This window comes from Salvelinus fontinalis, unplaced genomic scaffold, assembly GCF_029448725.1.
Source record: "Salvelinus fontinalis isolate EN_2023a unplaced genomic scaffold, ASM2944872v1 scaffold_0406, whole genome shotgun sequence".
Lineage (NCBI taxonomy): Eukaryota > Metazoa > Chordata > Actinopteri > Salmoniformes > Salmonidae > Salvelinus > Salvelinus fontinalis.
This window is the reverse complement of record NW_026600615.1, coordinates 74,569-87,930: the sequence shown is the minus strand read 5'-3', so window position 1 is coordinate 87,930 and position 13,362 is coordinate 74,569. Positions and strand designations below refer to the sequence as shown.

At 46.0% G+C, this 13,362-nt stretch overlaps 1 protein-coding gene across 1 annotated transcript in view; it reads left to right on the top strand.

The window, feature by feature from the left end:
* Window positions 1-911: 911 nt before the first annotated feature.
* LOC129845929 (zinc finger protein OZF-like) overlaps window positions 912-13,362 on the top strand; it is an 87,009-nt gene continuing 74,558 nt past the window's right edge. The window contains exon 1 of the mRNA XM_055913905.1: window positions 912-1,486. Coding sequence (XP_055769880.1) covers window positions 1,144-1,486 — 343 coding nt within the window. The 5' untranslated portion in view covers window positions 912-1,143. The remainder of the gene's footprint in view (window positions 1,487-13,362) is intronic.

Genomic DNA, 13,362 nt, shown 5'->3' with positions numbered 1-13,362 from the left:
TAGTCTGTTCATTATATACATCTACATGATGTATTGTTACACCATGTAGGAGCAGTATAGACATAGTCTGTTCATTATAGACATCTACATGATGTGTTGTTACACCATGTAGGAGCAGTATAGACCTAGTCTGTTCATTATATACATCTACATGATGTGTTGTTACACCATGTAGGAGCAGTATAGACCTAGTCTGTTCATTATATACATCTACATGATGTGTTGTTACACCATGTAGGAGCAGTATAGACCTAGTCTGTTCATTATATACATCTACATGATGTATTGTTACACCATGTAGGAGCAGTATAGACCTAGTCTGTTCATTATATACATCTACATGATGTATTGTTACACCACGTAGGAGCAGTATAGACCTAGTCTGTTCATTATATACATCTACATGATGTGTTGTTACACCGTGTAGGAGCAGTATAGACCTAGTCTGTTCATTATCTACATGATGTATTGTTACACCATGTAGGAGCAGTATAGACCTAGTCTGTTCATTATATACATCTACATGATGTATTGTTACACCATGTAGGAGCAGTATAGACCTAGTCTGTTCATTATATACATCTACATGATGTATTGTTACACCATGTAGGAGCAGTATAGACCTACAGTAGTTTGCTAATTATTTAGATTTAGTATGACTTAATGTAACTGCCTTAAATATGCTGTAGTAAACATTTTTTATTCGCACTAATCAATCAACACATTCATGTCTTTGTATGTCTCAATATAATAGTATTATTTAATTAAATCCATCTAAAATAATCTTTGTCTGAAAATAAAATATGATCCTCAACTGCGTTTCCCCTCCAGTCAGCAGACGGCGATGTGCGTCTTTCAGGCGACGCTGCCAGCGTGACGTATAATCTAGTGGACGGGTCTTCATAAACAGCTCGTCAACCACCTCGGTAGCTTGCTAGCCAACATAGCCGAAAGATTCAAGCTATTTATACGCTTTCGGTGTATATTACCGACTGTGTTTTCGACACACTTAGGTCGTATCTACTTGTTAACCTATTTCATTTAATATTACGTTATTTTGTATTAGTCAGCTATAGTAGCTGGCTGGTTAAGTTAGCACTAGCCTAGTCGCTAATGATAGCTAGCTAGCTAACATCCCCGAACATGAGCTCCCTAAACTACTCATCTCCTGCTAAAGAAGAGGCGGTCTGCTGGACGGAGAAAGAAGCTTTGGGGCTGAACATTGTCGTGAAAGAGGAGAAGGAAGAAGAGGATTTCACAGTAAAACAAGAAGTAGAAGGTGAGGCTGTTACAGTGAAAGAAGAAGAGAAAGACGTTACAGTGAAAGAAGAGGAAGATGTTACAGTGAAAGAGGAGGAGGATGTTACAGTAAAAGAAGAGGATGAGGAAGAGAAAGAGGTGGATGTAGTTTATGGAGTGAAGGAGGAAGGGGAGATTACTGTCACATTGAAAGATGAAGAGGAGATAGGAGATCTGATTAAAACCAGTAAGTACCGTCTTAAATTAGTTTTTTACTTTCGATATTCTGAGTTGGCTCGTCAATACCTCTTCAACGGAGGGCCCCAGGATGATGACTGATATGTCTAGAATCAGACGACGTAGAGAGCAAGCTACCCCTTGTTTTCTCTGTTCCGTTTCCAAAAAGTGACTTAATATATATATATTTGAGAAGGGTCTATCTGCTGACCGCAGACTGGGGGGCACGGCTTGTAGTGATGTTTTACTACACACCGTGCCCCCCAATAGTGCCATGTGAGAGTTGGGTTGGCTACACCAAAGTTTATGGATATACTGACAAGATGTCTCTCCGCCCTAACAAGGGGAGTCGTTGTCCACAAAGCGGCACTGTGGGTTGTCTAGCTCCCGCCTATCCTTTCTTTGGATTGGTGGATTCATCTTATTATTGTAATCTATTGTTTATATTCTATGAGGGTTGTTGTCGTCAACCGCCTGTATTCAATGGAGAGAGATGCTAAGCTACTAGCATGAATATGCACCGCCTGTATTCAATGGAGAGAGATGCTAAGCTACTAGCATGAATATGCACCGCCTGTATTCAATGGAGAGAGATGCTAAGCTACTAGCATGAATATGCACCGCCTGTATTCAATGGAGAGAGATGCTAAGCTATTAGCATGAATATGCATAGCGATCTGGAGACAACTCCTATAGTGTTTTTATCAAAGTTGTCGGTATGTCACGTGTCCACATAACAACGTAAGCATTACGAAACTTCTGTTGGTTCAAGTAAACCTCACGTAGCAAATATGCCATTCATTTTGTTGTTGACCAAATTCAACACTTTCCACATTGGGTTGATAATTGTTTCCACTTGGATACAACCAACTGTAGCCTACTGGCATGGCCTAGAGAGTTACAACCTACTGTAACCTACTGGCATGACCTAGAGAGATACAACCTACTGTAACGATAGTTACCGGAGTGTAACTCCAGTTCTATGAGTGGAGCGGAGCCCCATAGGGGAGCTCTGCTCCTAGTGGTTTACCCCGCTGCCTAGGCAGCGAATAGCCTGAGAAAAAATGATGCACACACCTGCAGCCAATAGGAGTACAGGTGTCCCTATATAAGGGGACGCTTCCCCTCAATCAGCCTCCCGAAAAATTATCTTCAGCGAGACTGGGGGTCGGCAGGGCCTTAAGCCCTATGGGGCTCCGCTCCACTCATAGAACTGGAGTTACACTCCGGTAACTATCGTTCTACATCGTGGAGCTCCGCCCCATAGGGGAGCTCTGCTCCTAGTGGTTTAAGGCGGAGCGAAACGCTCCCAAAATGTACTCCCTGCCGAGCCAACAACTTTCCACTTAAGAAAAGGTCAGCTCAGCAATGGCTGCGACCAAATCCCACAGTACTGCAATTTATAGTGAACCACACTAAATTACAATGTACTGTGTCTTTGATCTAATCCGCTCACTCAGTCTAAAGGCAAAGCCAATGACTAGTGAGCAGATCATAGAATATGAGTCATACTAACTGCACCACAGATAGATGAACTCAACTCTATTGATATACCGATTGGTCTAATAGTACTGTAATACCCATTACAGAACTATATCCCTAATCCCTCTGCCCAACACAGTCATAGACTGGTGGGCAAGATTTAACACATGACTCAACTGTGCCAATCAGCCAGGAGTCATGTCATGCAGTCCTTCTAATAAAGGAGAAAATACGGACCTGATGGAAACCCAGCCCATTAATCCAGTGTTTTCCCGCCTTAATTCTAGCCTTCACCTCAGCAAAACTGAGTACAGGCTGAATCTGTTTAGAAGACATGCTCACTGCTTTCTCAGTGTAACCCGCCACACTCAATGCATAGGCAGAGCCAATGATTCGTGGGCAGACGATAGAATTTGGGCCAACTATTCTGCCTCAGCAGATAGATGATGCCTCAATATTCTCTCCACTTTAGTGACCGGTCTAATAGTCAGGTAACACTAGGTTACAGTACTATTTCCCAGCACAATGACACACTGGTGGCAGTCTAGACATTCCCTGTTGTATTGACAGTGTCAAACAAAGGTCATGTTACACGTGTGTGTGTGTCTCTCTCTTCTGTCAAAAAGGAGCGGACCTAATGGGAACACATCTCATTAGTCCTGCACCCTTTCTTAACTCAAGTTCTGCCCTCAACTACGCTGAGTACAGAACGAGCTAGAGAGTTAGACGACACGTCCAACAGGTAGAATCGGATAAAAGGAGACGGTGACGACCACGACGCCGCTGCACAAATATCCTCTACCCCAGTTCCTCTGAAAAGTGCCGTAGACGCCGCTACTCCACGAGTGGAGTGGGCTCTTACGCCATGAGGCATTGGTCGCCCTGCCGCCTCATAAGCCGTCTCAATGCCTTCGCAAAGCCAATGAGACAGCCGCTGTTTTGAAAGTGGTCTACCCAGTGCGTTAGCACCGTGACACACAAACAACTGAGGTGATGACCTAATCATCGCCGTGCGCTGCACGTAGCACGCCAAGGCGCGCACCGGGCACAGGCGATGAAGTCTCTCCTCTCTCCGCTCCTCGTGAGGAGGGGGGGAGAAAGCCCATAGCTCAACGGTCTGCGACCTGTATGAGCTCTTAATAACCTTCGGCGTAAATGCCGGGTTAGGACGTAACACCGCTCTGCTCAAGTCGCCGTTTATGGCAAGGCAGTCGGGTCTCGTCGAAAGAGCACACAAATCACTGACACGCTTGGCTCTAGTCAAGGCAAGCAACAGTGCCGTCTTCAGAGACAACATCTTGAGGGGAATTTGATTCAATGGTTCGAACGGCGTCTCACAGAGCGCCTCGAGTACCAAAGTTAAATCCCACTGTGGTAGCGTGGCTCTAGCCATTGGCCTAAGCCGCCGCGTCCCCAATAGAAACCGTTTCACTAGAGGGTGACTGAAAACAGTGTCTCTGTCAAACCCCTCATGACAAGCTGAAATCGCTGCCGCGAACACTTTAATGGTGGCGGGTGAGCGCTGCTTGTCAAACATGAACTGTAGGAAAGAGAGCACACTCTCAACCTTACAGCACACGGGGTCCACATTCTCTGTGGCGCACCATTGTGAAAACATGTTCCATCTACTGGCATAAGTCCTGTATGTGGAACTGGCACGTGAGCCCTGTATGGTTCTGATTACCGAATCAGATAACCCACGGCGCTCTAACCTGTCCCTCTCAGGAGCCAGACCTTCCGTGGCTGGCCGATTAGAGGCAAATGCTCTATCATGCCTGCCGCCTGAGACATCGCGTCCTGTCGATGTGGAATTGGCCATGATGGCGCAATCGACATTTGAATCATCTCCGCGTACCACGGAGCCCCTGGGCGGTCGGGGGCTATCAATATGATTGACAGCCCTCCTGTTCTCACACGGGCTAGCAGTGGGAGAATGCAGGACAGCGGTGGAAATGCGTACAGGAGAACCTCCGGCCACTGGTGCGCAAAAGCGTCTATCCCTAGTGGCGGTTCGTCCTGGGCTCGTAGAGAAAACCATAGGGGACATTGCGCGTTCACACGTGACGCGAACAGGTCCACCTCGGCTCTCCCGAACCGTTCCCATATTTGGAGAACAACATCGGGGTGCAGTCGCCACTCGTCGTCTCGGGGACCCCCTCGAGACATGAGGTCTGCTCCGATATTCTGACAGCCTGGAATGTGCGCTGCCGTCAACGAGCGAAGGTGCTCGTGAGCCCACAGCCACAATTCCTCCGCCAACCGGTGGAGTGCAGGAGACCTGACTCCCCCTTGGCGATTTATATAGGCTACTGTCGTTCTGTTGTCTGACCAAACCAGCACGTCGTGTCCCCGTAGGGTGGACATGAAGTGGGTCAGAACCAGTAGAACCGTTTCCAATTCCAGGAGGTTGATGTGACGTCCCGATTGGGACCACACACCTCCGACTGCCCGAGCCTGACATGTCCCTCCCCATCCAGTCAGACAAGCGTCTGTGTACACTGGAATGTGGGATGACACCCTGCCTATTGCGACCCCTTGTGCCATTACGCAGGGGTCTCTCCAATAGTTCAGGTCCGCTCTGAGCGAGAGGGGAACTGTCAACAACCGACGACGGTGCCTCACTGGGTCCAGTCGTAGTTGAGCAAACCATCGCTGTGTTTTGCGCATGTGCAAAAGACCCAGCGGAACCACGGAGTGGGCAGACGACATGAGACCCAAAAGTGTCATGACGGAATGCGCCGTCACCATGTGATTCGGATAAAACCTTCTCAGGGCTAACAACAAGGCAGCCCGTCGAGGATCCGAAATTCGCGCCCTCATAGTCACAGTGTCTATCTGTAATCCCAGATAGACAATCTGTTGACTGGGCCAAGGCGCACTCTTTTTCCAATTCACAGCGAACCCCAGACGCGTGAGGTGAATCACTGTCTGTGTCGTGTGTGTGATCGCCAGCTCTGCTGACGGGGCCAAAACCAGTAGGTCGTCTAGGTAGGCTAATAGCCTTATCCCCTGACAGCGCAACGGCTCCAATGCCGCCTCCACACATTTGGAAAACGTGCGAGGTGCCAGGGCGTACCCGAATGGCATTCTCGCATACTCGTACGCCACCCCTTGAAAGGCGAAACGCAGAAACTTCCTGTGACGCGGAAGTACCGGCACATGAAAGTATGCGTCCTTTAGATCTATGCTTACACAAAAGTCTCTGTTGTGAATACATTCCAGTAGACGTTTTGTCGTGAGCATTCGGAAAGGCCGTTTGGCTACGCTCTCGTTGAGAGTGCGTAAATCCAATATCGGCCTCACCCCCCCCGTCTTTTTTGGCACTAGGAAATAGGGCGAATATAGCCCGCTGTTCCTTTGCTCCTGGGGAACTACTGTGACCGCCTCCTTCGCCAAAAGTTCCGTAATCTCTTTCACAAGAGCGGCTACTTTCTCTGGCGTCTTCATCACCGTCTCTACCACACCGGAGAACGGGGGTGGAGTTCGATGGAATTGAATGGCATAACCCTTCTCCAGCGTCCGACTTAGCCAGGAGGAGAGGGTGCAGCTTCGCTGCCACTCCCAATAGTGCTCTGAGAGCGGGAGAGCGCGAAGCTGTGGTACAGACAGTAGGAAGGACCTGTATTCCTCTATGGCCCAAACCGCCGCTGTCTCCCAACACTGAAGTGGTGGGACAGCCCAAGGTGGGCCCCCTACGAAAGGGGGAGGGAACACTAGCGCGTTCTGTGAGAATCGGGGGCGCCGACACTTCGGTTATGCATGTAACCTTGTGGTTCCAGCCCTCCGTGAAATCAGCACGGGTCTGCGCTACACTAATTGAGGCGCCGGCCTGAATTAGTGCGCCGTCTCCCAATAGCGACTGCTTCATCGGCCCACTATGGGGCTGTGTACGCAGGCTGCTATAAAAACTCCTATCTACTTCACTCCTCAGAGTGTGTAGTGTTGGGTTTTTATGAGGTAAAGCATGACGGCTCATTACGAGCGTCCGTCTTGCTTTGCCCTTGTCATTCCCACTCACAACGGCCCTCTCTCTGTGTGTGCTCAGCTCCGCAATGGGCTGAGCTGCACACAGAGTGGTGAGAGGAAGAGAGAGAGAGAGAGCGAGGAGGAATCTGAGCGGTCTCAGTTCTGTTTTGGAAAAGAGGTTCTCTTGTGACAAAGTCAGATGGAACACATTCTTTATTAAACACAGACACAACAACTCCTCCATCCCTTTGCAGGGGTGGGGGATGAACAGTGGGCGCCCTCACATGAAGTGCAGCGCTCTCTCCCGTCCTCTCCCCCTCGTCCCGTCATGGCCGTCGCCTCTTCTGACTGCCTCTCGGCTGCCAGGGCGACGAAATAAACGAGGTCTCTCTCGTCGGTTTCACCGCTGCCTTCTCTGGTGCTGCCGGAGGGGCCGGGCCCGCTCTAGGCACTCCAGGTGCGGCTGCTCGACGGGCTCTCCGTCTGGCCGTAGACCCTGGTCTACTGGAGACGGTGGAGCGATGGGGATCTTTCGTAGCTGTTCTAGCTTCCCGCCAAAGGCAGGTGTCTAGCCAGCTGCTTTCTCTCCTCCTCAAGCTTCCCAAAATGCGCCGTCGCATCAGTGACGGCGGCTCCAAAGAGACCGCTGTCAGAGATGGGGGCGTTCAATAGGGCGGCTTTGTCAGTCTCCTTCATAGCCGTCAAAGACAGCCAGAGGTGTCGTTCCATTACCACCGAAGTGGCCATAGATCTCCCCGCACATACAGCCGATGCCTGTGTGAGATGGAGAATGGCGCCGGAAATCTTCGACGCTTCCTCCATCTCCTCTCCCGACAGCCCCTCTCTACCCGTGGTCAGACGAGATAGAGAGGCTGCCAAGAGGGCAATATTATTCGCTGCTGCTACAGCCTGTGTACTAAGAACAAAGGACTTCTCAGCCAGCTGTGCTGTGAGACGGTCCTTAGTCGTAGGTAATGTGGGTCTCTTGGCAGACGGCCAAGAGCTCGAACCTGGCACGAGGTACGCCGCTAGGGCGGCTTCGAGCTTAGGGATCTCTTGAGGCCGTTGTCTGTCAACGTTAGTGAATGGAATATACGCCTTCACCGGCGCTCTGGCCGTCAAAGGCGTTTCCCATGCACCCTCCACATATTTGGCGAGCGAGGGCATGGTCGGTGCCAAAAGTACCGCTGCCCGTCTTGGTCTGGAATAGGGGCCGCCCACCATTAAATCCATTTCCGAAACGGAGGGAATGGGGGGCAGTGTAATTTCCAGCCTGCTCGCAGCCCGCTCAATGAGCCCTGTAAAATCAGAGCGCAGAGAGGCTACTGCGTAGGAGGGGGCTGCTGAAAATTCAGAGCCCGTCTCGTCCTCGCCTAAGGATGAGAAAATTACCTCTCTCTCCCTGGGGAGGGGGTTCTTTTCAGCCTCGGTCGGTAGACTGGATTTTATCGGAGAATAATCCAGACACTTCCCAACATCCTCATCCTCTCTAGAGGCGCTGTCATCATATGACGCCTCAGAGTCTGAGGCCATCATAGAAACCGCGTCCTCGAGAGGGAAATCCTCATTGAAAAATGCCCATCGCTGTTTCCTCTCCTTTAAAGAAAGGAGTGAACAGCTAGCGCATTCCGGAGGATCTGTGAGGCCGCCCCTAGCGTGCTTTGAACCTAAGCACACAAAACAAAGTTCGTGCTGGTCCAAAGCCGCCATAGTGGAGCAGCGACACTGAGCTCTTAAAAGAGCTTTTGGGGGTGGAAAATTGCTCATTGAAGGACGACGTCAACAACAGGATATCGACGACGGGTTCGTCCTGAGATTCTTCTCTTCTCTTCTAGGCTTCTTCAGTCCAGTCCTGTCGCTGAAGATAATGGGAGGCTGATTGAGGGGAAGCGTCCCCTTATATAGGGACACCTGTACTCCTATTGGCTGCAGGTGTGTGCATCATTTTTTCTCAGGCTATTCGCTGCCTAGGCAGCGGGGTAAACCACTAGGAGCAGAGCTCCCCTATGGGGCGGAGCTCCACGATGTAGAACCTACTGGCATGACCTAGAGAGTTACAACCTACTGTAGCCTACTGGCATGACCTAGAGAGTTACAACCTACTGTAGCCTACTGGCATGACCTAGAGAGATACAACCTACTGTAACCTACTGGCATGACCTAGAGAGATACAACCTACAGTAGCCTACTGGCATGACCTAGAGAGATACAACCTACTGTAACCTACTGGCATGACCTAGAGAGTTACAACCTACTGTAACCAACTGGCATGACCTAGAGAGATACAACCTACTGTAGCCTACTGGCATGACCTAGAGAGTTACAACCTACTGTAACCTACTGGCATGACCTAGAGAGATACAACCTACTGTAACCGACTGGCATGACCTAGAGAGTTACAACCTAGTGTAACCTACTTACATGACCTAGAGAGATACAACCTACTGTAACCTACTGGCATGACCTAGAGAGTTACAACCTACTGTAGCCTACTGGCATGTCCTAGAGAGATACAACCCACTGTAACCTACTGGCATGACCTAGAGAGTTACAACCTAGTGTAACCTACTGGCATGACCTAGAGAGATATAACCTACTGTAACCTACTGGCATGACCTAGAGAGTTACAACCTACTGTAGCCTACTGGCATGTCCTAGAGAGATACAACCCACTGTAACCTACTGGCATGACCTAGAGAGTTACAACCTACTGAAGCCTACTGGCATGACCTAGAGAGATACAACCTACTGTAACCTACTGGCATGACCTAGAGAGATACAACCTACTGGAATGACCTAGAGGGTTACAACCTACTGGCATGACCTAGAGAGTTACAACCTACTGTAGCCTACTGGCATGACCTAGAGAGATACAACCTACTGTAACCTACTGGCATGACCTAGAGAGATACAACCTACTGTATCCTACTGGCTTGACCCAGAGAGCTAAAGTTGTAAAATTCCTGGATTTTAAATGAATATTTTCTAGTAATAATGATAATTTCTATCTTCCTATCCATCTGTGGGTTCCCTCTCTTTTGTCTTCCTCTCTACACCAATAATAGACAACTACTGTGGGATCCGCTGCGTCCGTGTGTGTGTTAACTATTAGAATGCTGTACTAGAATGCTTAAAAGGCCTCTAAAAAAATTTAATATCGGTTATCGGTATCGTTTTTTGGGGTAAGGAAAATATTGGATATCGGTATTGGCCAAAAATGTAATATCGGTGCATCCCTTTATTCTAAAATGTTTCACAATACCCCATAATGACATCACAATACCCCATAATGACATCACAATACCCCATAATGCCAACGCAAAAACAGGTTTAGGTTTTTTGCAAATGTATTGAAACTATTCCCCAGGATAACTAGTCTCAGAGTAATGTACGATCCCAGGATAACTAGTCTCTGAGTCATGTAAGAACCCAGGATAACTAGTCTCAGAGTAATGTAAGATCCCAGGATAACTAGTCTCAGAGTCATGTTAGATCCCAGGATAACTAGTCTCAGAGTAATGTAAGAACCCAGGATAACTAGTCTCAGAGTAATGTAAGATCCCAGGATAACTAGTCTCAGAGTCATGTTAGATCCCAGGATAACTAGTCTCAGAGTAATGTACGATCCCAGGATAACTTGTCTCAGAGTAATGTAAGATCCCAGGATAACACGTCTCAGAGTAATGTAAGATCCCAGGATAACTAGTCTCAGAGTAATGTAAGATGCTTGGAAAAAGAAGCTGAAAAGAATAACAGAACGGCACCATTAGAACTAAAATGTGTCTCCTGGATGTCAGACCCCCGACCCTCCAAACTGTAAATAAATAATAAAATGTGTCTCCTGGATGTCAGACCCCCAACCCTCCAAACTGTAAATAAATAATAAAATGTGTATCCTGGATGTCAGACCGCCAACCCTCCAAACTGTAAATAAATAATAAAATGTGTCTCCTTGGCAACATTAGAACCTCAGCAGGTTTACTGTATATGTCGAGACAAAGGAATGATGTAAACAAATAATCCAAAATATTTTTGTCAATGAGACAGTATATAAACAAAGGAATGACCGAACCCCCTTTGGTGACTGAATGTTTGTAAGGAAAACTAGATGATCAAAACATTAGATCACATCAAATAAGCCTGAGTGGTTTCACCTCCTCCCAGACTATACTGAATACTACAGTTATAACTATACATAGTTATACAGGATACTACAGTTATACAGGATACTACAGTTATAACTATACATAGTTATACAGGATACTACAGTTATACAGGATACTTCAGTTATACAGGATACTACAGTTATACAGGATACTACAGTTATACAGGACACTACAGTTATACAGGATTCTACAGTTATAACTATAGATAGTTATAGAGGATACTACAGTTATACATGATACTACAGTTATAACTATACATAGTTATACAGGATACTACAGTTATAACTATACATAGTTATACAGGATACTACAGTTATACAGGATACTACAGTTATAACTATACATAGTTATACAGGATACTACATTTATAACTATACATAGTTATACAGGATACTACAGTTATAACTCTACATAGTTATACAGGATACTACAGTTATAACTATACATAGTTATACAGAATACTACAGTTATACAGGATACTACAGTTATACAGGATACTACAGTTATAACTATACATAGTTATTCCTAAGGTGGGCTACTTACTATACACTGTTTGCAAGCCACCGTTGCTGATCTATTTTATTTATTTATTTCACCTTTATTTAACCAGGTTTGGGCTAAATTATAGATGGGCTATGTACAGGTGCAGTAATCTGTGAGCTGCTCTGACAGCTGTTGCTTAAAGCTAGTGAGGGAGATAAGTGTTTCCAGTTTCAGAGATTTTTGTATGTCGTTCCAGTGTTTTACTTGCTATATTGTATTTACTTCGCCACCATGGCCTTTTTTTGCCTTCATCTCCCTTATATCACCTCATTTGCTCACATTGTATATAGACTTATTTTTCTACTGTATTATTGACTGTACGTTTGTAGATCCCATGTGTAACTCTGTGTGTTGTATGTGTCGAACTGCTTTGCTTTATCTTGGCCAGGTCGCAGTTGTAAATGAGAACTTGTTCTCAACTGGCCTACCTGGTTAAATAAAGTTTAAAAATAAAAAATGTAGGAATTGTTCATGACGTCCTCCAGTGATTTTAACTTTTCCTGTTGAAAAGTGATATAAATACATTAAAGTATAAACACACTAAAGGGAAACAAATAAATGTTTTGAGCAAAATAGTGTTTTTTTAGACAACTGCAAACTAGAAGGAGTGAGTGATGTCATAGTAAGGCCTTCAAGGAGTTGGCTTGATGGGAAGTCGTGATGTCATCCAATAGGAGACAGATCTTCATGTGAATATTCATTATTCTTTTTTAAATCCTTCCTGTTCTGTCAAGTTAGTTGTTGATCATTGCTAGAAAGCCATTTTCAAGTCTTTCCATAGATTTTAAAGACGATTTAAGTCCAAACTGTAACTAGGCCACTCAGGAACATTCAATGTCATCTTGGTAAGCTCCTCCAGTGTCGATTTGGCCTTGTGGTTTAGGTTATTGTCCTGTTAGGACAGTTTTTTGTATTCAGCTCTCTGAAATGCTTCGTAACATTTAATGTCTCCTTATATAACGCTGGGAAAACAGTTTTCATGGGCACAGAAATTCCAAATCATTTCAGAGTTTGCAAAATCCAATGGTTCTAACACGAGAGCCACCTTAACACCTTAACTTTATTGACACCACCCAAATGGATACTGTCATTAACGCAGTTCTTCAATAATTACACATCATTCTTAATACTGTAGCTGTTTAGTTAGTCACATGTTCAACTATCATCAGCTGATCCAGGAAATCATTTTCTGAACGACAGTCACATGACAAACATCACGACATGCAACAACAACCAAAGTGCTTCTTCATTCATTACTCTGGTAAAGACAGTTATGCCGTGCTCCACGTTGGATCCAACATCCCTAACAAATTGGTGCTTATAATGTTATTGTCTGCTTGATTTACAGTAGGGTCTCGTTAGTCTGTTTGCACACAGAGATACTTAGCTCATAATGTGTAGAGAACTGTTCCTTGATGGATAGGCTATTGTACAACACACAGAGCTATTTTCCTTTACTCAGGACATTTAGAATGACATCACATTACAGAGTAGCCTAGTGGGATTATTCACAAAATTATCTTGTTATGAAATGTCATGACAAAGCCATTTTAGTTTCCATGTTTCACTTGAAATATTAAATGATTTATAGTCCTAGGTCTATGTTGTTGTTAGGTGAAGTTATGGGTCCTACAGTAGGTCTATGTTATTGTTAGGTGAAGTTATGGGTCCTACAGTAGGTCTATGTTATTGTTAGGTGAAGTTATGGGTCCTACAGTAGGTCTATGTT